The sequence below is a fragment of the Leishmania mexicana genome, chromosome 20 (assembly GCF_000234665.1).
Source record: "Leishmania mexicana MHOM/GT/2001/U1103 complete genome, chromosome 20".
Lineage (NCBI taxonomy): Eukaryota > Euglenozoa > Kinetoplastea > Trypanosomatida > Trypanosomatidae > Leishmania > Leishmania mexicana.
Genome location: NC_018324.1, coordinates 152231 through 176814, shown reverse-complemented (window position 1 = coordinate 176814; position 24584 = coordinate 152231). Strand labels below are relative to the sequence as shown.

General features: G+C 54.0%; 8 protein-coding genes across 8 annotated transcripts; all 8 read right to left on the bottom strand.

The window, feature by feature from the left end:
• Positions 1 to 486: 486 nt before the first annotated feature.
• Positions 487 to 1269, bottom strand: LMXM_36_0610 (DNAJ protein-like protein; the record flags this gene model as incomplete). The annotated part of the gene is made up of 1 exon (XM_003874357.1): positions 487 to 1269. The coding sequence occupies one exon, from the start codon at positions 1267 to 1269 to the stop codon at positions 487 to 489; it is 783 nt and encodes a 260-aa protein (XP_003874406.1).
• A 1165-nt stretch (positions 1270 to 2434) lies between these two features.
• LMXM_36_0600 (putative ubiquitin/ribosomal protein S27a) lies at positions 2435 to 2893 on the bottom strand (the record flags this gene model as incomplete). Its single annotated transcript, XM_003874356.1, has 1 exon — positions 2435 to 2893. One exon carries the CDS (start codon positions 2891 to 2893, stop codon positions 2435 to 2437), a length of 459 nt encoding a protein of 152 aa, XP_003874405.1.
• A 2179-nt stretch (positions 2894 to 5072) lies between these two features.
• Positions 5073 to 5717, bottom strand: LMXM_36_0590 (conserved hypothetical protein; the record flags this gene model as incomplete). The annotated part of the gene is made up of 1 exon (XM_003874355.1): positions 5073 to 5717. One exon carries the CDS (start codon positions 5715 to 5717, stop codon positions 5073 to 5075), a length of 645 nt encoding a protein of 214 aa, XP_003874404.1.
• Positions 5718 to 8202: 2485 nt separating this feature from the next.
• LMXM_36_0581 (sec14, cytosolic factor) lies at positions 8203 to 9462 on the bottom strand (the record flags this gene model as incomplete). The annotated part of the gene is made up of 1 exon (XM_003874354.1): positions 8203 to 9462. One exon carries the CDS (start codon positions 9460 to 9462, stop codon positions 8203 to 8205), a length of 1260 nt encoding a protein of 419 aa, XP_003874403.1.
• Positions 9463 to 13927: 4465 nt separating this feature from the next.
• On the bottom strand, positions 13928 to 15406 carry LMXM_36_0580 (hypothetical protein, unknown function; the record flags this gene model as incomplete). The annotated part of the gene is made up of 1 exon (XM_003874353.1): positions 13928 to 15406. The coding sequence occupies one exon, from the start codon at positions 15404 to 15406 to the stop codon at positions 13928 to 13930; it is 1479 nt and encodes a 492-aa protein (XP_003874402.1).
• Positions 15407 to 18930: 3524 nt separating this feature from the next.
• On the bottom strand, positions 18931 to 21171 carry LMXM_36_0570 (putative Mitochondrial elongation factor G; the record flags this gene model as incomplete). Its single annotated transcript, XM_003874352.1, has 1 exon — positions 18931 to 21171. The coding sequence occupies one exon, from the start codon at positions 21169 to 21171 to the stop codon at positions 18931 to 18933; it is 2241 nt and encodes a 746-aa protein (XP_003874401.1).
• An 869-nt stretch (positions 21172 to 22040) lies between these two features.
• LMXM_36_0560 (conserved hypothetical protein) lies at positions 22041 to 22787 on the bottom strand (the record flags this gene model as incomplete). Its single annotated transcript, XM_003874351.1, has 1 exon — positions 22041 to 22787. The coding sequence occupies one exon, from the start codon at positions 22785 to 22787 to the stop codon at positions 22041 to 22043; it is 747 nt and encodes a 248-aa protein (XP_003874400.1).
• A 750-nt stretch (positions 22788 to 23537) lies between these two features.
• On the bottom strand, positions 23538 to 24473 carry LMXM_36_0550 (cdc2-related kinase; the record flags this gene model as incomplete). The annotated part of the gene is made up of 1 exon (XM_003874350.1): positions 23538 to 24473. One exon carries the CDS (start codon positions 24471 to 24473, stop codon positions 23538 to 23540), a length of 936 nt encoding a protein of 311 aa, XP_003874399.1.
• Positions 24474 to 24584: the final 111 nt, after the last annotated feature.

Here is a 24584-nt window from a genome sequence, read left to right as displayed (position 1 = left end):
CACCGCCTGCCCTGCCGTCCCGAAGGGGCGCAGGGGACAGCCACACGCACCCGACGGGGGAAGCCCATGCGGCGCGAGTGAGACGTGCGCAGCCGCACCATCGCGTGCAACATCACAGCGCGAAATGCGGGCCGCTTCGAGCCACGAGCGATCCGAGAACCGCGCGTCGCACACAGGGCACAGCGCCGCGTCGGATGCATCTAGCACAAGCCCCGAACTCAAGTAAAAAAAAGCGTACAGTGGTGAGTCCAGCCCCATATCCAACACTCACACCGATGCGCTCCAGAAAACAAAAGTCCTATCACCTCGCTGCCGACGCGCACGAACAGAGGTGCTTTGCAATAAACGCTTATATCGAGAAAAAGAGCGTGCTGGAGCAGAAAAACCGTGTTGGCAATCGTAATCCAAACGCCGTACAAAGACAGCGGTGCAAGAGCCAAACGCGACGCAGCCTCGTTGATACGTAGCGCAGTGCACAGTGGCAGATCAGCTCTGCATGTGACTCCACCAGTCTGCTGCCGACGGGGCCATAGCTGGCTGCACAGCACCACTGGCAAGACTTGCGTCGTACATGCGGCGCTGCTCCGCGTCTGTAAGTACCTCATTGGCTTTGGTGATTACCTTGAACAGTTCTGCCTCCTCCTGCGTCTGATCGCGACCGGCGCGGTCAGGGTGCAGCTGCAGCGCTTTCTTCTTGTAGCTGCGCTTGATCTCCTCCTCAGACGCCGTTGGGGCGACGCCGAGGACGTCGTAGTAATTCATGAGCGGCAGTAAGCGAGCTCGGACTTTATTGTCATCCTTGTTGCGCGTCAGGTTGGCGAGTGTTTCGCGCTCGTCAGGGCGGCCGCCGCCACTGCCGCTCTTCTTGCCTTGCCGTTCAAAGGCCTCAAGGAGACTCTCCGCATTGTTGTACTTGTCTTTCTTCACTGGCCTCGAAAGGTCAAACAGATTGTTAACACCATCCTCTACCCGACCGCTGTTGCCGTCCACGTAAATCATGGCGTGCGTCTCACCCGCGCTGCCGTATTTGTCGCTCCTTTCAGATGACGCCACATCTGGGCCTGAGAAAAGGTCATTCAGCACGCTTGAAGCGGTGGCAGCAGCGGCTGTAGGCGTAACATTCTTGGTGGCCGAGCCGGTGGACGAGAAATACATGAATGGCGCACTGGCGCCAGCGGCACTGGAAGGGGCGCTGGCGTTGATGCTGCTGAACAAGTCGTCCAGCACGGATGCGTTACTGCTGGTGCTGTTTTGATTGAATTTCGTCATGAGGGAGACGGGTGTGGTAGTGGCGGAGCCGGTCGTGATGACGGGTTGTGGTGGTGGTGGCGGTGGCTGTGAAATCAAGACTGCTGGCCGAGGCAAGCGAGGCACCGGTTCGTCCTCGTCAAGGTCAGAGAGCCCCATTGCAAGGGGATGGGAGAGGCGGGGATATAGTCGAAACAGCTACAGAGAGAGGCCGAACTGCGCGAAAAGGATGTCGAACGAGATGTATGCTTGCGTACGTGTACGTCTGTGTTTATATGCTCCAGCCGATGTGAAGAGAGCACAAGGAGAGAGGAAGTCGATGGAGAAGCGTCGACCTTGGAAATCGGTGCGGAGGCGGATATGTATGTCTGTGGAGGTCGAATGAGCGGAGGGTGTACTGCTGGCGATTCACTTGTGTGTGGGAAAGGGTGTGCTGGTGCGGCGCGCAGCTCTTGGCTGCCGATGCGTTGTCGCTCCTAGCTGCACACAGACACACACACAGAGAGGGAGACAGCAAGAGCGCAGAGGAGAGTGGGGAGATGCAAGAGATGACGCGTCACGCACACTGCCGTTTTTACTTCTGTAGCACTTGCCATGCCGCGTTGGAAGTAACGATCAAGATAGACACACATGGGATTGAGCGTGGCGCGGTCGCACGTGAGACGTAAAGGGCGAAGTCAGAGCAAGGGGAGGGAGCGCGCACACACACCCTCTTCCACCTGGCCTGTCCTTCCTCTCGCATGGCTTTGACATGCCAACGCGCGTTCGCTGCATCTTGCCGGTGGAGTGGGTGAGACAACCCTTGCCGCCGTCGTGCGTCACTGTTCCACAGCGTGCACAGCAGCGAAACAGCGCCGAACAGCGGGGGGAGACGAGGAGGCAGTAGAGAACAGAGAAGAGGGGGAGATCGCAGGTGCGCTTCGCACGCGCAAACGACTACCTTCTCCCTCCACAAGCCCCTTCACATTCTCACTATCCCTGCCCTTTCCACCTGCAGCTGGCCGATAACGCAACGAGTGCATCTCCTCTGTTCTTTGTTGTTGAAAAAAGTACGAGTGGCGTGCGCCACTACAGAACACAGCTAAAGTTTCAAAAAAGAAAAGAAACTAAAGAAAAAGAGAAGGATGCCGCCTGACACGCATGCATGCACGCGTGGGTGCGCCGGCTCATGCACTGCGCATCAGCTTTACTTGCTCTCCGCCTTGTAGGTGAGGTGGCACTTGCCGCAGTACTGACGGTCCTTGTGCTGGGCCATGTACACGCCGGCGCCGCACTGGGGGTGCGGGCAGTCCTGGCGCGTACGCTCCACTTTGTAGGAGCCGTCGTCGTTCTCTGTCACCTTGAAGTACTTGAGCGCGCGCATCTTCTCCAGCTTGTGGCGGTGCGTCGGCTTCTTCGGCTTCGTGAAGATGCGCTTCTTCTTCTTCTTGCCCTTACCACCCTCCACCGGGATGACCACGTCGACGGTGGACTCCTTGGACAGACCGTAAGCGGCGAGCGTCTCCTCCTCGGCGAGGCACATGCCCGCGAAGAAGAGGTTGCCCTGCGTCACGTTGGCCTGAGCCTTGAGGGAGGCGACGGTGTCCTCGGCGGACACGCGCACAGCCACCGAGCGGCCGGCGGCGTTCTTGACGAAGATCTGCATGTCTTCCTTCTCTTCTCTGCATGAAAGAGAGGCGGGAGCGGCATATTGGTTGACGCGATCATCGTTGTGTTTAAACAGCAGTCGCACACAGCGACAAGACACGCGTAGATGAAAAGTAGAAGAGAAGCGCGACGTGGAAAGTAGAGAGGGTTAGTGTGAAAAGGGGAGATGGTCTACATGCGCAATGCTCGGAGACCGCGCGTCGAGCCCGAAACGAGCTGTAGCGCAAAGCGCGGTCCTGGTCGTTGGCGACTGGGAAAACGAACGCACTGCTACTTCGTAATCCGCGCAACCGAGTGCGAGAGGGACGCGGTGAGCACCAAGAACACGGTGGCACAGATGCTACTTTCTTTCTCTTCTCTCTCCCAGATCGCATGCACGAAAACGGGGGGCAACCATACACAAGCCTCCCAGTCCTCCATCGCGTGGTGAGCTAATGTATTGGGGTAACAGAATACAGACGACGGTGCGCAAAGACTGCCGTGCACCCCGGATGCATAAGGGGGGGGGAATGAGAGGTGAACACGTGAAAGGGGAGAGGATTGTGTGCCATCGCACTTCTCGGGCTCCCTCTCTGAAATTATTGCCTGCCGTAGGAACACCACAGGTTACTGCTCTAATTGGGTTCGCACTGCTCCTTTCGAAGTGGGGAGAGGAGGGGGCTTGCTTGCATGGATTAGCTGAGAAATGAAAGGAGCATCACGTGAGACAGGGGTCTTTGATTTCTTTTTATCGTCTCTCTCTTCTTCGTGTTTTTATTGCTTTTTTTGTTTGTGGGGAAGTGAAGAGAGCAACGCGCTGACCTCTGGACTGTGCGTGCGTATGAGGGTGTTGCGTGTACGTGTGCGTCTGTGTCGCGTGGAGTAGATCTTTACGGGTCGACAAGAAGGGACAGGGGCACACCGCTACACGCGCACGTACACGGGAGAAAAAAATAGAAAAGGGGTGTGGGCGAAGGCAACAAGCGAAGAAAAAGAAGAAGAGAGAAGTAAAACACACAAAGAAAAGGAGTACGTGGTCGGAAGATGAAGCACACAGAGAGGGAGGGAGGGAGAGGGGAGAATCGCACAGGGATGCTGAGAGCGGGAGGAGAGTCCTCGGCAGTGAGCAGGACAGCGAAGGCCAGTGAGCCAGAGAGAGAGAGAGTCGCGTGCAGGTGGAAAAAAAGAGAAGTGAGCTCCGTTACATAAATATGAAGAGAGAAACAAAACGAAGAAAGATAGTGTGGAACGGCATCCATGAAGGCCGTCACATAGTCGTGCAACCAAGCACACACACACACACTCCCGCCTAGCACTCATACGTGCACCGAACAGGCAGAGAAATGAGCACACGGCATGCCACTGTCCCTCAGGAAGCGTACACACATGTAGAATAAGGCACTAAAGAGGGAGGAAAAGGCAAGACAGCAGCACCCGCCACAAAAAAGGGAAAGACAAACGTGGGAGCAGCTGTGAAGTGAAAGCAATCGCCCGATAGAGAGCTAGGAAGACAAAAACGCTACTAAAAGAGTCTGTGTACTTGTGCTGCTAGCCTCGTGCGAGCCTCCCACTGACACTCTCCTCCCCCAGTGAGCCACGCGTTTGTCTTTGACTCCTCTGTCCACTCACCAAGTGCCCTTGAATTCTCTTTCTTTTTCGGCGCTGTGCACACCCATACACACCGTCTGTGTGCAGCTGACAGACACGCAAGCCGCACGGTAGCACGTCCTCTGCCATTGATGCTGCGTGGCCGTATCGCGCGTCTCTCTCCTCCTGCTGGCTCTGTTCTCTTCATTGTGTCACTTTATAAGATGGAAAACGAGCGCAAGGATAAGTCGGCTCTGCTTGCCTTTGCGTGCATGCGCACTTTTCCTAGTCTTTTGTGTGCGTGTGTGTGTGTGTGTGTGTGTGTGTGTGTGTGTCTGCGTGATTAGTTTCCGCCCCCCCCCCTTGCTTACCCGCTCGTCGTCGACTCCTTGTTTACTCGAGACACGCGTGTGTGCACAAGGCCCGCCTCACCATCCACTCTCCTCTCCCCTCTCAATAAGGTGGCTCTCATCCGTTCTGCAACGGTGCGGCCCCCACGCGTCGCACGCACAGACGCGTCGAGCAGACGAAATGTGCCGCGGAAGCCGGTTAGTGAAGGATAGAATCGGAGAAACACGACATTTGCAGCGACTCGCGCATGATCTGGGCGGCTAATCCTTCACCATGGGCGGCGATGAAGGACTCAGCATCGTGGAGGCGGTCAGCACCTTCTTATCTTTACTGGGAGCTGCAGCGTCAAAGCTGGCCTCCGCGATATTATACGAGTTGGCAGCTAAGCCTTTTTCCTTCATTGCCTCTGCGAGAAACTCAGCGACGGCATGGGAGCGGGTCGAGTCGCTAAGCCACACCTCCACACGAATCTGCTCCGAGTGCTCGCGGCTGGGGCGAGCAGCAATGCGCAGCACATCGCACACGGGTTTCCCATCACTCGCCTTCTCCGCTGCCGTCTCACCCATCACAACAGCCAGCACCAACTCGAGACCGGCATCTGTCGTCGGCGGCTTCAGGAGATTAATCATTATACGAGAGCCGTTCGGGTACGCCTCGTAGCTCGGCGGCTCTTTGTTGTTGCGCGCAAATATGAGCGTGCTCCCCATTCCTAGTTGATGCACCTTGGGGAGCGAGTTCATTGTAGACCAGAGCTCCTCTACCGACGTAATCCAGTCGAGCTTCTGAGTTCGCTCCTGTGCCGCTAATTGCCAGTTGCCCTTGTAGTCTGTATTTACCATGTCCGCCGTCAGCAGCGGCAGAAAGCTAACAAACCACTTGTCGCGCAGTGCGTGTGTGGCCGACATCTTGGCGCCTTTCGTTCCCCCGAACGCTATCCAGAACGAAGAAAAGGAGCAGACGTCGGGGAGAGGTAGAGAAGTTAAATAGGCTAAAGAGCTGACGCGACGAAAGGGGTGGTGCGGCTTAAGCTAGCGCCTTCGTACGCAGGAGGAAAGATGCTCGCTTCCACACTGACGCGCAGTACAAACAAAAAAGACAAGAGAGCGGGAGAGACCACCAACTGTGAAAGCACGCGGAGCACCGTCACGTGTCCAACGAGGAACAAGGGGAACGGAGGAAAAACAAGAACAGAGATGTACTTGTGTAGTGACTGTGCTTGCAATGTAATGGAGAGTCCTGAGCAACGGGGAAGTGGAGGAGAGGGCGGTGTGAGACGAGACATGAGAAGTGCATACACAGACGAGGACGAGGGAGGCAGCGAAAAAGTGAGGAGGGTGGCTCGCAGCGCTTTAAAGATACGAGGGTGCACTGCAAGTGTCAACATCAGCGTGCGCTGCCATACTAAGCACCCACCGATACAACCCTTCCCTTTCCTCCGGTGATCCTATCAGCTACATAACGCACGCGAGAGAGAGTTACAAGTTGGGTAGGTGCTTGTGTCCTCTTCGACCATTCACCGTTAGCAGCCTTTGTACCGGATACTGTGGCGCAATGCCATCTCCGGTGTGCAGGTTACGTTGCTTTTTTTTCTTCCCCCGTCACATTGGTACACCATTATGTCGTATTTGGTTACATGTGTGTGCGCACGTGTTTCTTCGTTGTTTTTTTTCTTGTGTGTGTGCGTGTGTGTGTGTTTCTTCTACCATTGGTTTCTGCTGTTGCTACCGTGCCTGTTGGGAGATATCAGCACCATCTCCGCCTTGGAAAACGCGCACAAGCGGCACACAGACACCAAATGCGTGCCCGCGAGGGACTAAAAAAAAAAAACTGCACAGAAAGAGAGAGAGACATGGGTGTGTGAGAAAGCACGTGGGGAGTGGCGAAAAGAAAAAACCGCCCAGCAAAAAATGGGGAGGTCAAGACAGCAAATGAACACGCAGTGGGCGCGAAGCATTGGCACACATCTTCACTCATATTCCTTCTGCCAAGTCCCCCACCCCGCCCTTTTAGCCACGCGACGCGATACAGCTCGTACACACGCACATGTGCATTGCTTGTTGCCTCGGTCGCTGGACTGTGGCACATACTGCTGCATCGCTGCCGCAGGCGCACTATGGAAGACCGAACTGCTGCCCCACTAGCTCAGTCGAGTTACCGTGCTATACAAGCTTAACGAAAACGTTGGCACGCGCACACCGGCACAGGCACGAACTAGGACGAGTGTGACGAAGAAGGACGCAAAGCATGCGTGAAAGAAACCAAGAGGTTTCTTGTCAGCAGTCAAGAGAAGAAGGTATGAGGGAACATTTGGAAAGAGAAGGAGAGCTGGGGGAGGCTGCGCGATAAGCAGCAGGAGCAGCAGAGAGCTCGACAAGCAGGGACACTGGACGCGACGAAAAAAAGAAAAACGGAGCCCAAGTGCACATCAACATCGCCATGAAAAGCCACAAAAAAAAACGGAAAAGGAGTCCATAACGCAGTCCACGACTGTTGCACCGCCGGCACTGCGCGTGCAGAAGTGACAGCAGGCGCAGTCGAAGATGGCGCCACTCGCACACTGATGAGTCTCACCATTGATTACTGGATAGAGAGTAGCACGGCACAAAAAAAAAAAGAAGCAAGGGCAAGATGGAGCACAATACATCCACAACCTCATGCGCGGATAAACACAAAAGACGATCACGAACACGCTCGCACGCCATCAACAAGCGAACACATAAAAGTGTGCATGTGTGTGTGTGCGTGTGTGAAAGAGAAAGAAGGGGAGAGAAACATACACACAAGTTGAACGGTCCCTCGAAAGATGCGCACCGAGAAGGGCGAGCATACACACGCACAAGAAATAATAATAATAAAAGAAACACGGAGAACGAGAGACACTCATGGACAGAGAGGGGTCACCTTGGTTCATTGCACCATTTATGCCCTCGGTGGCCGCTGAGAGCGAACCCTGCGAACAACAGAAAAAAGGCGAAAGCAAGGCAAAGCAAAGCAAAGAGGCGAAGACACACATAATCATGAGTGCGAGAATTTGCGCCTTGGTCACCTGTCGCGTTGGCGGCGCTGCCACTATCGCCTGCGAGCGAACGGCGGGAACACAAGCGCATGCGGAGATGACGCACAACACCCAAACATGCACACCGCAGCGCCACAACTTTGTCAACGAGCAAGTCCATATCCCTCCCTTACAATGCCCCTGCTGCAGCGCACCCTTTCCACATTCAACTCCAATCGCTCCCTTTTCGGGAGAGATGCACGACGACCCACAGCAAGCACAACGATATGCACAGTGTCCTCCCACCTCACTCATCGGGCCGTGCTCATGCAGATCCTCCCACGAAGGCCTCCAACACACAGGCATCCATAGCTCACTTCGATAACCCGTTTTTTTCACTTATTGTCGCTCGCCGCATCACTGCTGCTCTGCGCCTTAGAGGTGGTCTTCGGCTCCACAGGCAGTTTGGGGCTACTGGTGGGTGTGAAGCTCGCGGGCACCGTGGCGGGCCCGATCGAGCGCGTGGTCGTCGGCGCTTCACCTCCGCGAAGGCTCCTGAGGGGGCTCTCGCTATCAGCTCGCAACTGCATCTCATTCAACTCTTCGCCCGTCATCTTGGGCAGGTTGTAGTCCTCGTCTTTGTACACCATTTTCGGGTTCGTCGAGCCGATGATGCCGTTGGCCGTTTCCATCCACTTGTTGCTGGGCCCGCCGCAGAAGTTCGGTATGTCCTCCTTCCGCATCACCGCTAACATCGCTTCCACCGCCTTGTTTGGAGCGCAGAAATTAATCTTTTTATTGGTGCGTTCGTCGATAAAGATCTTCAGCAGCTTCCAGGCAAAGCAGAAAAGCGTGGGGCAGTTCACTATAAAGATGCGCCCTAGGTTCTCAGGGTAGTTGTCCTGCTTCACCGCTGCCAGCGTCTGCGCAAAGCCAATCATCGAACGCGGCATGGCTTTTACGTCCAACAGATCCACAATGCAGCATACTCGCTTGGAGCGGTAGTTCGTGGGGCGCATGCGCGCAATGCCCATTTCGATCACACACGCGTGCCACCGCGCAATTACCGGCAGCGTGTGCTTGCGCACAAACTCGGAGGCGTGGCAGCGACCGGCATTGCCGGGACGCTCGCAGTAAATGAGGTTCTCGTCGTAGTCGGTAGTGCCTGTGTAGCCGCACGGATAATCCTCACGAATCGCCTGAGGGAAGTACTCGTCGGCGCACGGCTGGAATCTCTCGCGCCACTGCAGATGCCTTTCTAGCATCTCATAGACCTTTTCCATATCGAACCGCTGCGCAATGCAGAACTTCACCAGCTCAAAGTCGTGCCACGTCGCGACGCGATCCCCAAAGCGCTCCCGAAGCATCGCCACCCGCTCGGTGTTGATCTCAGCGTAAACCTGGCCTACCTTCACAAGAAGGCCTTTACGCGGCCCGCACTCAAAGTACTTGCGGCCGTTCCAGGTGCCATTGCTGCGCAGCGGATTGTCACTCTCGTCGTTGTACTCGATACCGAAGAACTTGCCTGTTTCCTTGTTAGGCGAATTGTCATTCTCGAGCTTCCCCATCCAACGTAGCGTGCCGCAGCAGCCCCAGTAATCCTGGACGCGCATGCCAACTTTCGCATCATCAAAGGTAAGAGGCGTTGCCCCCATGGTGAATGAAACGTCCTTTGCGCGCGTGCCTGTGCGCTTTTTGTAAGGCAACGTCACTGCACGTAAAGGCAGAACAGCGGTATGCGAAAAAGAGGGCAGGGCCGCCTCTACTACGAGCACGACAGCTGCACTCTGCTGCAAGACACTCGCACACGCGCACCAACCAAAAGAGAAGAAAACGGGAGGATTAGCACAACAAGCATACGCATACGAACCGGGTACCTACACAGGAGCCGGAGACAGACAAGAAAAGGTTTAATACGGGGACACCAACGACTGGATGAAGTTCCAATCGAGTCACGCTGAGGGAGGGGAGCGGGAAGCGAACGATATTGTAGTTGCACGTCTATTCCCCTGTACCGTCCTGCTCCCGTGCGTGCGCCTCAATACAAAAAGGAGGCCTGCTGCTGGTACCCACGGGGTGTGCAGGTTTCCCCTGCACAAGCACCACACACACACGCACACAAGCAGACACGCGCCGAAGTAGGTGAGAAAAAAAACGAAAAAGTCACCATCGGAAGGCTGGTGCCGCCCCCACACCCCCCCCCCGGCGGAAAAGGTACGGAATCGACGAATCAGCAGTAGGAACAAGGAGCGTCAGCGATAGCGAAAGTGTTAGAGAAACGTCTTTGCCTCAGTCAAAGAACGAAACAAAAAAAAAAAACAGAGAGCGAGATTGTGTCTCGAGAAAGATGGTGAAAGTTGGCGTCCTGGTGCGCGAGGGAATGCAGATAAAAGGGGAGGAGGACGGCGCGCGTGCTTGCTGCTTCAGTGATGAAGTGACAAGAAAGAGGTCGGCAGAGGCCGCAACAACAGCGATGTATACCCATCTAGGTGAGTGGATGTGTATCTGTGGGTGGCATGGCAGAAAAACACACAGATAGAGAAAGGAGAACGCGAGTAAAGCACACAGATTCTCTTATGAGGCATTCTTTTGCGGCTGTACCAACGAGCGGCGTCGAAAAGACGCGTGTGTAGAGGAGCGTACGCAAGATCTTGAGAGTCCGCTCGTCTACGAAAGCACATGGGACGAGTTGAATGTGACAAGGTTGGCAGAGCGCGTTCTGCTCTACCGCACCATCAGTAGGCGAATACTCCGAGCCGCAGGCGACAAGACAACAGGGAGAAGCGCACCGAAAAGTGAGGCTACAAAGATGACGAGCAGAGATTACTCTACACACGCGCACGTAGCTTCGGCTCGCCTCGTGACGTCCATCGCCTCCATCAGGTCTCCGCTACGAATTTCATTCTGCTTTCACTCTGGTTACGGGACCACATAAGGGTGGTTGACGCACATACGTATATAGCCATGGAAACGAAAAAAAAGATCCGAAAGTACATGATTTGTGCGTGTGTGTTTCATGTCCGTTTGGGGGGGGTCATTTGCCCTTCTACTCGCTTCTTATGCTCTGCCTTTTTCTTTTCTTCGCAGTGGAGACTGCGGACCACGAAGCACCTCACGACCATCCGAACGCCGGTTTGGGCGGCTTGTACGATACACCATCTTGTGCACCAAGAGGCAAATCGTACCACTTCCGCTTGAGAAGCCAAAGAAAAGGCGGGGGTGGCGCAGAGAGAAGAGAGGGGAGAAAAGGAAATCAACGGTCTCCGCCACCTGCACACAGTTGGTGCAAATGCGTGCCTGCGTAAGCCCCATGCACCACGCGCGCTCTCTCGACTACTTTCCTTCGAAACCCCCGGCACAGTGAAATCGGCGGCGACACAGGAAACAAAACAGAACGTAAAGACGTGCGTCGGCGAAGACGCCAGAGCGAAGATGATGAAAGCGACGACACCACCACAAAGAAGACCGCACACGTGAGGAAAGAGAGCGCATAAAGGGAAAAAAAAACGAATTTTTGTTTGTTTGTTTTTTTGAGCGCAGCACAAATGCTGCGCCCTAGACAACACGTGATAAAGTAAGCGCTACACAGAAAACACAGCAGAGAAAAACAAAAAGAAAAAGGTCAGGGTGTGGTGCTTCTCTCGCTTCCGCATTTTGCACCGCCTCCCACTCTCTCTCCTTGGTCATGTATCAAGAGAGAAGGAAGAAGTGGAGCGAGAGCAGGGAGGAGGCGTATCAAGGATGACGCACATACACACACGCATTCATTGGTGGACAGAAATATGACGCACAGGAGAGGAGAAAGATACTCAAATTGCGGTGGAGCCACGAGAAAGAGCGCTAAAAGAGGGCATGCGAACAAAGAAAAGGTGGATGTAGAGACACGCACATGCATCCTGTACGTATGCATTACTCCACCATGCCTGAAACCCAAGGATGATAATCACCACAAGCCGAGCTAAAGAAAAGTGGTGTTCACCCTTTAATTAGTATTTTTATCTCTCGTTTGTTTTGTTTGAGGTAAAGCAGACAAGTCGACTCTTTTATTTCTTCGCATCATCTTCTTCTTCGGTTTCTGTCCACCTGAGTCCGTGTTTGTTTTCCCTTGTCGAATTCGGCGCTCCTGTCAACTGAATCACTGCTTCCGCATCTCCTCCGCACCAGCAGCACATCTTCGTGAGCACGGGAACATAGAAAGCCAGGAAGGAGAGCGAACATGATAAGTCCAAAGAGAGCAAGAGCGAGTACAACAACGCACTAAAAGGCTTACAAGCACACACACACACAAAAGACGGCCATTTTCTTCCTTCACCAATAAAAAATAACCAGCAAGAAGACGAACAGGGAAAATAGCCGCTGCACATGCGCGGGCGGCACACACACATACATACACTCGAGAGCACGACAGACATCATGGACAAGAAAAAGAGAGCGACAGACACACACTAAACTCCTCATCAATCTTTACACGTGTGAAACACAGAAGGGCTTCAAAGAAAACAAGAAGCAGTGGCGCACGTGAGCAGAGAGCGCTGCAAGAGTATAGACTTGACCGAGAAAGAGAGAGAGACATGGGCGTAAGTTGAGAACGACGCATCAGCGACAACAGCGAAGATGCCGATCAAGACATAGGATGATGTGCTCGCGAATGTGTGAGAGCAGGTAGAGCGGTGGAAAAGGGGGGCGTAGGTCGAAGTGTAGAGCCAGACTTTACATCTCTTGGCGTAGTAACCCCAAAATGATCCCAAGCCCTTCATCTGTACTGACTCGCATACACATACAGGAGCACAAAAGGCGTCAAAGAAAAAAAGGCATGTTAAAACAGGACAGTCACGTAACGTGCACATAGGCAGAGGCATAGATGCATCTGTACACACCAGCGTAGGCGAGTGCCTCTGCGGAAGGGTGTTTTGCGTCCACTTACGCTAAACCAGCAACGCTGACAAAGAGCGCCACCGTTTTAGCGTCAAAGCCCGGCGTTCAACAACAACAATGAGAGAGATGGTCCGCTTTGGAAACATGAACGTGAGCAAACAGAAGAAGCGCAGGAAAAAGCAAAAGACATGCGCCGAGAGGGCGAGAGCGAGCCTCAACCAAGCACGACGGTAAGGAAAAGAAAAGGGAAAAGGGTGAAGGGTACACACACACACACATAGAGAGAAAGACACACAGTATATATATATATATATATAAACATGTGAGCGGACAACAACACGCAGGGGATGTCGGCCAAAAGGGAAAAAAACAGATAAAAAAAAACACGAAAAAGAAGAGAGAGGCGCACACAGAGGCGCACGAGTGATAAAAAAAATTTGCATTTGATGGTGAGAGCGAACAGGCGTCTCTTTGTTGGAATCGCACGGAAAACAGAAAAAAACGGAATCGATTCGTTTGCCGTCGCATGCGCGCTTCCCGTCCCCGTCAACACCCCCCCAGGAGGAAAAAAAATGAAAAACACGAGAGAAGTGCAAAGGAGAGAGTTGTTTTCTGTTCGCTGGTCGGTGTGTATCGCCTATCCGATGTTCGGACTGCAGCAGACCCTTAGTCGCCTTCTCGCCCACGCACTGGCGCGGTGAAGGAGAACAAAAGGCAGAAACCATGTCAGCACTCTTCCTCGACTGCAAGTGAGACGGGATGATGGCTCGATCGGCTATCGCACGTGATGCAATGCGGAACAGTCTACCACATGAGTCCAATGCTTGCGCGCCAATACACCACGGCACATACACAGTCATTCACAAACTACTTCATCACACACGCAACTCTCGTAGTCTACTTTTTTTTCTCCTCATGCGGGGGCCTCTGAACGCATGCGGCACAAAACTGTGGGAGGAAGAGAGAAGCAAAATAAGAACAAAAGTCTTCGTTTGAATCCTGTCCTTCGTTCGAAGAGAGGGGGGTATGCAGGTGCCGAGGGTGCCGCATCGGGGACGCAACGTCCAATCAGTGGAGACAGACCGACTCACATAAACAAACAAATGCATAAAGCTCAGCAGTCAAGAACACAATGAACGGATGCGCACACGTGTACAAACGAAAAAAGGGGGAAAAACACGGCTCAGCGCTTGTGAGCACGCCAACCCTCCACTCCCGGAGAATACAAGAAGCTGCAACGGTCTCTCAACTCAAATCCAAAATGTATCGATTGCCGCAGGTGTCACCGAACACAACGCGGCTTGGCGATCCGCTGTCGATGCTGCTTACGGAGGATCGAAGAGAGAGCGACAGCATCTCTGATACAGCGTTTGGCTGCACTTGTAGCACGGCGCCAGTGGGTTGGGTCTGGATGTCGTCGGCGGAACGTCTTGTGTGTGTAGCGACGAGGTCGAAGAGGTAAAGGCACTTGTCGCTGGTAGCCGCCACCAACACGAGACCAAAGCGCGAGTCCATCAGTCGCGCTGCAGTCCAGTACAACTCATGCGGAAAGGTGATCCGCTTCATAGACACCTCTGATGCTGTCAGGGTCCCGCCCCGTGGCCAGGGCGACTGAGCGTAGCAGAAGCTGATGTCGATTCGCTGTAGCACCCCCAGCGTCGCGCAGTTCCACACGAGCAGTGTTGCCTCCTCCGCCGTCATTACGATGTCCTGATGAGTGCGGGAGGCGTCGACAGTCAGCACGGCACTTCGGTGCTGCTGGAAAGCAGCACCCGGTGCACTGAAGCTCTCGCAATCCCACACGTACACGTTGCGCCCCGAGCCCCCAGCCAGAAGTACCTTGTCACCGAGGGAGTAGGCAAGAGAACTGAGAGCGTCGTTGAAGCCGGTGTCGGAAGGCACAAGTATGTTGACTATGGCGGAGGAGGACCAAGTCCAGATTCGGCACAGCCCATCTGCACACGCCGTGGCTAGCTCGGTACCTGATGAAGAAAAGCGGCAGGTGTGCACGAGCTGCGGGTGAGTCAGAGAGCGACGCTGCTTACACAACGGCAGATCCCACAAGATGGCGGTGCAGTCGCGCGACGTAGTGGCCACCAGCGTGTCGTCCAGGTTCACTGCTCCGCCAAGAATCAGATCATCGTGGCCCACCAGCCGGCCCACCTCCACGCCGAGGGAGATGTGGTACGCAGTCATGTGGCGGTCCTTCGTGGAGCAAGAAAGCAGGATGTCAGCCTGGACCGCGAAGAGCACCAACTTTGCACGGTGAGCATAGCCACAATTGCAGGGATGTAGTGAGTAGCTCTGAAACCGACGCGCTTTGTTACAAGGCGTTGCGGGGCAAGGCGAGATACCCTGCAGGAAAGAGCGCGAGGGCCGCCCACCAAGGTCGATAACTGAGGCACGGGTCAGAGATCCTTCAGAGAGGCACAGCGGAGTCTGCAAATCGCAGTAAGCACTTGGGTGGTTCACGTGGACGGCGCTACAGCTCGTCGTCAACGAGTTCAGCGGAGTTCCGGAAACGGAAGTTGAGAAGCACTCAAAACTTTTGTTGCTGACAGACGCCACGCAGCGAGACAACTCGTCCACCATGGCCACATGATGTGTGCCGAAGTCCGTGAGGTAGTCGTGCCGAGGCATTCGATGGGGGCCCCGGTGCGCCTGGCTCGCGCCACCAGTACCGGTAGCGTTGTGGTGCCACTCCTGCAAGCGGCAACGTCGCATTTCCCGCTGAAGAACCTCATTCATGTCAAAATGAAAGTTTCCATTCGAGTCTCTGCCAGCGGTCTTACTGTGCTGGCGTCGATCCATGCGCTCAAAAGACCCATGTGCCGAACTACGAACCGAACTTTCGGCACCGGCACTGCACGAGTGAGTCCGCACCGCCACTCCGTGGTAAGCGCGTCGGTCGTGAACGTGAGAAGAGGATCCGCACCCCATCGAGAACAGAGAGCTTGTGGCGTTCAGCGAACCGGCGTTACCTACTCCTCCTATAGCGTAGAATGCAAACAGTCAACACCCCAGCGCTGGCAGATGCGCAAGCTTACTTCTTTTTCTTTTTGCTGCCCTGAGCAGTTTGCGCGGTTTCTCGCTCGAGAGCGAACCCGCGAAAGAGAATATACGAGAAAGAAAAAGGTTACGCTAAAAGGGTGGAGTAGTGAGTCTGCCACTCATACGCATACCTGTAAAACTGCGCACAACACACGAACGCCCAACATATCCCAAACAAATGCCTACCCCCACGTGTTGGCAGTGCCGCAAGAGAAGGACCGGTCTACACGGCCTTTCACTGTTCGTTCGCTTTATTTTCTTCAGCAAGGGAAGGTAGGGCAGTGATAGACACGCACACAGAGGGAGGCGCAACCGCGAGGGAGAAACGAAGAAAAACGGGGGAGAAAAAGAATTTCACAAATGATAACGCACAAACAAAAAGACTCTCAGGAAACACGAACAAGACGTATCGCTGGCCTGTGTGTGTATGTCTGTGTACGTGTTTGTGTGGGGGTATTTGCTGTATATGTAGCTGCAACAAGAGGAAGAAAAGGTAGACGACGGAGCTAGGAAGACGAGGAGGACCTCTCTTTCTTGTTTTCTTTTTTTTTCCTTTTCGTTGTGACGGAAGATGGTGGATTAGGATTGACTTTGGAAGTGCTGCCTCTCGCTCTTTGGGTGCGCGGGTATGCCTCTCCTCGTTTACATATATATTCCTTCAGGGGGTATAATATCAACAGGGAACAAAACGAAAGGCAAGGAGAGCGAAAAAAAAAGAGCAGGAGGAACACGTGTAGGCGACGCAACAGCACAAAACGCGTACGCACACGGTGGAGAGGCATGTACCAGAGAAGAACACCCGCACAAACCCCACAACAACACAGAAAAGGAGAGAGCACCGAAGAAACCAACCGCACAAAGGGAAGCATAAATGTCTATATAGAGACGTGAACGGAGCTATGCTTCGTTGTTTAGCTTCGCTGCTTTTCCGTGGGCGGGAGAAACAGAAGAAGTGAGACAACTTGTCGACGGTGGGTTTCGACCTCGCGATGAACAATCGTGACAGTGACAGAATACAGCAACAGGAAAGCAGAAAGAGTGAGAAGGAAAAGAAAACGCACACGCGGGCGAGAGAGAGCGTCAGACACGTGAAGGTGAATGAAAGAGAGAAAGCAACCAAAAAAAAAATGAAAATAAAAAACACCCAAACACGTATGTACCTTCTGCAGCTGCGGCCTAAAGCGTTCGTCTCTTCGAGCACTTCCTGAGGAGCCTCTGTCGTTCGCGGCAGCGTGAATCAAAGGGATGACCTCAGAAAAAAAGAAAAACAGCGAGAGCGGAAAGGAGCAGGAGGAGGGAGGGGGGAGAGACGACTGAAACCCAACAACAAAGAAAGTACACACGGACGGGGGCAGTGAGGAGGAAGAGGAGGAGGAGGGGTCACAAAACAAAAGCGATCAAAAGAGGGCGCCACCACTGCGAGATACGGAGGAAGGAAAAAGAGCGGCCAGGTCGAAAGCAACCTCAACACAGTAAACGGTGGAGATCGAAGGAGACGCTGAAAGACGGAGCCTGGCAAGTTTATATATATACATATATATATTTGGTTTGTCGTTCGTGCGAGGAAATCACGAAAACGCGCGGTCCCTATATGCTGAGAGCAGGTGAAGAGCGAAGACAAAAAGAAGGAACGAGGGGGAAAATGTGCCGAAAACAAAAAAATGATGGCGGTGTTCACAGATCAACGCAGCGCAGAAGGAGCAGGCGGTGTGCAGCTGAAAGTGAACTGTGTCTTATTTTTTTGCTGTTTTGTCTCATTGAAATCCTGAATCTCTCCGTCCGCCCGCTTCAGGCCGGCACACACAGCAAGGTAAGCAGATACGCTTGCCGTCCCTCTCCCTCCCTGTATATCCCTTCGTGGGTGTATTGACAGTCTTCTCTTTCCGCTTTCCGACTTTTTTGTTGGAGTTGTTGTCTTGGAGGAGAAGAGGGGGAGGGGGGCAGTTTCTCCTTGGAAAAGCGGGGCGCGGTGGCGGTGGCGGTGGCGGTAGCGGTGGGGAAGGGGGCGCGCCACACAAAAAAAAAGTCTGCACGGCCACCCTTAGGGCAACTATACATTATTCGCGGCTCAAAACGTTGACGCAAGGGCCGCAATCATTTGTGTGTGTGTGTGTGTGTTTGTGTGTGTGTGCCGTCACAGCCGTCACACGTACGCGTTCAAATGTGTATCAGCAGGTGAAGAGACCAAAGGAACAAAAGAGAAAACAGCGAGGCATATAAAGCAAGAAGAAGGTCATGAGAGAAGCCCAGCAATCCTGGCGTAGTCCTGCATGTGTGTTTGGGCTTGTATGGGTGATTGGCGGTGTGGAAGGATTGCTCGACGTGCAGGCCAGTAGGGAAAACGTGATGGGTGCTCGTGGAGGGGTCCCCACGTCAACACTCGGTCCCATCCTCAGCATAGGCCGCTTTATACTGTCGACTGGCTCGCTCACTTACTTCGTGGGGCCATGCGCCGTCTTCCATACGAAGGTGTTTCGCCATCTAAATCCACACTCTTGCCGACAGTCGAGGCCGCTGCCTCAGAATGCTATGTGAACGTATGCAGCCACGTGCCTCTGTCAGCGTGCGTGTGCCACGGCGTTCAATTCTATTTTGTTTGTCTGCTCTTCTCCTTTCGTTCTGTTTTGTGGCTCCCATCAAGCATCAAGGCTTGTCGTACCGGTTTTTGTTCGGTGTCTTTCTTTTCCGTCTTCGTTAGTTAAGTTCGGGTCACTGGAGACACACAAAGGAGAAAACAAAAAAAAATCTGTAAAACACCAACATATCTGCGTGGTGAAAACATGTCGTAGATGCGCACACAGCTGTCAGCTAGCGTCACCCCTAGCTACCGAACAAGCACACGTACACATACGGACGTGCGCAAGCAGAGCGCTTCGCTCTTCCGTCCACCATGCGTTCCCCTACGACACTAACACGCTTCTTCGTTTTGTTTTCGTTCTCAAGGGAACCAACGAGAGAGAGGCTACTGTGAAGAGGTGTGCGTGCACCACTATCTAGGCGTGTGCACGAACACAACGGCAAAATAGACACAACACAAGCCATCGGCAGCACAAAAACGGAAACAAAGGTAACGCCAGTGAATCAAAGAGCGTGTCTGTGCGCTATTCCACAAGAAACGAGAAGGAGGTACGAAAAAGCCGTATCTTTGAATGTGCCCCCGGTGAGCCTCCCAGTGGGAATGGGGTGGAGGGAGCACCCTAGTCTGAAAGCTTGAACAGCTTGCGCCCGATATCGCTGTTGCGCTCATCCATTCGCATTTGGGCCTTGTACTGCTGCATCGGCCGATATTCCTTAAACTGCATGCTGAAGTCGCCCTGGCCCTTCGTGAGTCGTCGCAGGTCGGAGATAAAGCCGAACATGGTGTCCAGAGCCGTCTCCCCGCGGATAACGGCATCAGGGCCATCTACGGCGGTTTCAGTCACCACGCCCTCTCGCTTCGAGAACTCGGTCGCCACATCAGTCATGTTCGCCGCAGGGACTGTCATCTCCACATCCATGAACGGCTCCACAAGCGTCGGCTTTAGCTTCGGTAGCATGGTTTCCCACAGTTCCTGGGTCGCGTTCTTGAAGGCCTGATCGTTCGAGTCCACCTCGTGCATGGCGCCACCATTCAAGTGAAAGTGCACGCCCCAGACAGGTGCGTGCATCAGTTCGCCCTTTACAAAAATTTTGCGCTCCAGGTGCTTCACCACCGTCTTCTGCAGCGACTCACGGATGTCACCGTTCGAGCAGCGCGTCGTCGCTTTGTTCTTGACTCCCTTCTCGACCGACATATCGATCGGCAGCGGCTCGACAAAGCCCTTTAGATGCGCCCACTGGCCCGCACCGCCGCTTTGCCGCTTGAAGACAAAGTCGAACTCCTGCCGCTCCGTGATAATCTCGCGGTAGTTGACCGTTGGCTTGCCGAGCTCCACGTGCAGTCCGTACTCCCGCTTCAGCCGCTCCACGTAAATATCGAGGTGCAGCTCACCCATGCCCTCCACGATGTCCTCGTTCGTCTCCGAGTTGCGATAGTACACAAAGGTGGGGTCTTCTCGCATGAAGGCGAGCATACGCTCCCGCACTCTGGACTGCTGCTTGTCATCCTTCGTCTTGAGTGAGGCAGAGATGACGCGCGGCGGGACGTACATGTCCTCGCACGAGAAGAGCTGCGAGCCAGACTGCGGTCCGGACTTCATGAGGGTATCCCCCGAGGACGCATCCACCTCACCCTGAATGGCGCAAATGTCGCCAGCGCGCACCTCGTCCACAACCTCGGCGCTGTCCGCGTGCATGCGCACAAGCCTCGGCGGCAAGAAGTTCTTGCCGGTGCGGATATTCATCAGGTGTTCTTTGCGCATCTTCCCCTGGTACACCCGCACGTAGTTGGACAGCCCCGACTTCTTTGTTTCCTCGATCTTGAAAACAAGGGCCACCAGCGGCTTCTCGTCATCCGTCATCAACGCCACCTCGCCTTCCTTCACGTTCGACACGTTGCCGTCCTCGTCCTTCACACGCTTCACCTGATAGCCGGAGTTGTGGCGCTCCACTGGCGACGGCAGGTAGCGCTCCACCGCGTCCAGGAGCAGCTGCACGCCCTTGTTCCGGTACGCCGAGCCGACCATCACCGGCACAAACTTGTTGGCGATGGTAGCGCGGCGAATGGCAGCATGGATCTGCTCGACTGTGGGCTCTTGGTCATTAAGAAAGATGAGCTCCATCTCCTCATCGCACTCTGCTAGGCGGCTCACGAGCTCCTTGCGGGCGGCAACCACGTCCTCCTTGATGTAGCTCGGCACCGGTTCGTAGCGGATGGTCTCACCAAAAGGGCCATCAAAGTAGACCGCCTTCTCCTCGATGAGGTCGACGACGCCTTCGAAATCCTGTGCAGTACCCATGTTCAGCTGGATGAAGACGGCGTTGATGCCCAGACGCTCCTGCGCTTGCTTTACTGCCCGCTGTGGGTTCGCGTTGTCGCGATCGAGCTTGTTTATGAAGCAGATGCGCGGTACCCCGTACCGCTTCATCTGGCGATCCACCGTCAGCGTCTGGCTCTGCACACCGCCAACGGCGCACATGAGCAAGATAGCACCGTCAAGCACGCGAAGGGCGCGCTCCACTTCGATGGTGAAGTCGACGTGGCCAGGTGTGTCGATTATATTGATGGTGCTATTCTTCCAGCGGCACTGCGTCGCGGCGGAGCGAATAGTGATGCCACGCTCTTTCTCAAGCTCCATGGAGTCCATTGTGGCGCCGACCTCGGTGCCGCCCTTCACCTCGTGGATCTTTCCGATGCGGCCGGAGTAGAAGAGAACGCGCTCACTCAGGGTCGTTTTGCCGCTATCAATGTGGGCGCTGATACCAATGTTGCGCATGCGCTTCACATTCTCTAGGAAAGCGGGCGTTGCGAGGAGCGGGACGCTGCGGCGCAGCATGTAGGCCAGGCCGCTTCTGCGCATTGTCCTGCCACGGTAAGGTGCAGAATTAGAGAACAAAAAGCCCTTGCGCGCTCTCCTGCGAAAGGACGCGGAGAAGAACCGCAGGTGAGAAAAAAGTATGTAAGTACGCTGCATATGAAGTCCCGATAACGGAGTGCGGACGACACCACCCGAAGCGGGAGAGCAACCACGAAACAGATGCACATCAAAGCGAAAAAGTCAGCCATCGCGGGAGGATTTCATCGAATAAATGGAATAACATGAAAGTTGCCGGGTGTCGTCGTGCCTTGTACTGCTTCATCTCAGTGTCGTTTACATGTTTTTCTGAGAGGAAGCACAGTCTTTTCTCGGTGCGCACAGGATAGCGTTAGATGTTTTGTTTGTTTTCGTACCTCCAACGGAGCCCATTATCTCCGCAGAGTTGTGCTTCCTACACACTTCGACCGTCTGTCGCTGTGGCAAAGCCATCCTTGTTTTATATTTGTCTTTGTTTTGTTGCTGCACCCTGAGCAATGCCGTCCTAAACTACATGTACATGTCACTCACGGAGCATCCGTGTCACGAAACACACGACGAGTGCAGGGCTCGTCACCAGAAGCTTCGCAATCAAGAACGAGAAAATAAAAAAGGAGGGTCAAGAGGTATAGTACATACTCTGCAGCAACACACACTCGTGCCAGCCCCGCACGTCAAAAGAGAGGGGCGTCGAGAACAACAACCTCTACAAAGCAGTCGGCAGAGACACAGCGCGCGAAGTACGTCTTGTACCGCCACCCGCGCGTGACACAAAAAAAGACGAAAAAAAAAATCACCATGGCAGAACGAGAAACTGCAGTCCGATTTGGTGTGCGAAGGTTGGTCAGCTCCGCCACCCATCGGCGTACCGAGCATTACTGCTTGCTGTGCTTCAGCTGGTCGTTCAGCCGGACGTATTCCTCTCGCAGGTGCTGAATGTCAAGGGCAGAGTTCGCCTCAGCGAGTTTGGCGCCTGCCTTCAGCTGCTTCTCTTTTAGGGTCGCCTCCAGTTGCGCAATCGTGTGGTCCTTGTTCTCGTTATCCTCCCTTAGGCGGCTAGCCACGACCTCCTGATCTTCCCCTGGCGTGGGAAGCGTCTCCAGTTCTGACATTAGCTGGCGCTCCTTTGCGATCAGGTGTTGGGTTTCTTCGGCTAGTGACTCCCTCTTCTTTCTGAACATTTGGATATCCTCGATTAGTGAAGCATGCTGCTCGTTGTTGTGGCGGCGGAGTTCGTGTTGACTGTTGACGCTCCGGGTGGCACGCTTCACCTCTTTGCTCTGATTGGCAAGAATGCGTCGGAGGCCGGCAATTTCGTTCAGGAGATATGCACGGCGGTTGTCTAGACGAGTGTACTCGTGCTGCAGGTCGGTGACATTGATCATCTGCAGCTCCTTCAGCTGGCTCTCCAGTCCTGCAATTTCATCCTGGAGCGCGCTGTTCCGGCTCCGCATCCTATCGTTGGCGCTTGTGTCCACAGCCCCCTCAAAGCGAGACTCATACTCCGCCGCCCGCCTCTGCTTCTCCTCCTCCCACTCCACCCGTGCAAGCCTCTTCCGGAGACTGTAGTTTTCTTCTGCCACCTTCACAGCAGCGTCGCGATCATAGCTGGCCGCCGCCATATTGGAACTAATGGCCAGCAGAAAACGCAAGGGCAGCAGCAAAAATGTGCGTGTAAAACCAAGAGTTTCGACACAGCTGTGGCGAAACGACAGGTGCGAGAGAAAAGGGGAATAATAAGCAAAGATATCTATTTGCAAAGCATTGAAAGTGGAAGTCCAAGTAGCGCGTCGTCGGATTGCATTCTTTTCTAGTGCTGCCTTCGTCTATCATAGAGACGACGGCAGCTGTCAAAGTCTGTGTGTAAGCTCCCATTTCCTCCCCAGCACGCACACCCAGAGTCAGCCCATGCCTTTATGAGAAAGAAGCTGGCGTCTGTACTCGAAGGCAAAAAAAGCAGCGAAAGAGGTCACATGTTCTACGAGAAACCCGATCTGTATGTAAAGTTGCTGCATACTAGGCATCTTTTTGCGGAGGTTCATAGTACAAGTAAGGGACGAAGATCTGAGCTAGAAAGGAAAAAAAGGCATGTCCAAATCTGTTTCGCAACTGAAACAAACCCAGATAGTGGAAAAGACAGGGGGCACGATGGCAATGTCGCTGTGGAAGAGCGAGGGAAAAAGTGTATGTATGCATGTGTAGGAGAAAGATCTAAAGCGTGGAGAATCAGAACAGGAAAAACTGAAAACATCAAGTCTAAGTAAGAGTCAACAAAGGCAAGGAGAAGCTTCCTTAACAAAGCACCCTCAGAAAAACAAATCCTCCATCGTTCAACGCGTCAGAAGGCTGTATTCAGTCATGCCTTTTCCACTCTACCAACGAAGGTCGCTGAACCACGGGTGCTGTAGGGCCTCCTTGGCTGATATGCGCTCCCGTGGATCGTACTTGAGCATCTTGGAGAGAAGATCAATAGCGTCTGGATGAAGTTCTGGTAGTACCTGCCCCAGCCGCTTTGCGGTCCACTTGGGAAATACGTCGCGGTAATCAGGAAGCCGCGACACACCAGGCCAGGACCCCTCGGTGTCCGTCGGAGTCCCCAACACTTGAAAAATCTCAAACAACTGCCCGATTTCGCTATCGCCGCGGAAAAGAACCTTTCGGCGTGCTAGCTCGGCGAAAATGCAGCCGACACTCCACATATCCACAGCAGGAGTGTAGTGCTTCTCACCGAGGAGGATCTCAGGGGCACGGTACCACAGCGTAACCACCTCGTGCGTGTAGGTGTGCATGGGCACTTGAAACGCACGGGCGAGACCGAAATCAGCCAATTTAAGGACGTTCCCTGATGTCAGGAGGATGTTGGCTGGCTTCAGATCACGGTGGATGATGCGATGGCGGTGGCAAAAGTAAAGGCCGTCTAAAAGCTGATAAATAAGCCGCTTCAGATCCATTCCAGAGTAGCCGCCCTCTTGCTTTTCAATCGCCTTTTTCAGGTCCGCCTCCACATACTCGAAGACAAGGTAGAGCTTCCCGTCCGAGCAAATGACATCAAGCAAGTTCACAATGTTGGGGTGGTCGAACTCTTGCAGAATTGACACCTCGCGCAGCGCAGTCTGCGGAATACCCTCCTCAGTGCGATCGAGTCGCACTTTCTTGAGAGCAACGTACTGTCCAGTGATTTTGTCGACCGCACGATACACAACGCCGTACGTTCCCTCTCCCAAAACATCCAAGCGATTGTACCGGTCAAGACTGTCACGGGTCCCAGCGTCGCCGCTGCGGGCGGTCACACGGCCAAACGAAGACATTTGAAATGTTGCAGGGAGAAACTTTGTTCAAAGCAAAAGCTCCGAAACCTTCAAAAAAGAAAGGAATTCCTTCGTCTCCTCTCCTTACAAACAACAAAAAATCAGGCACCA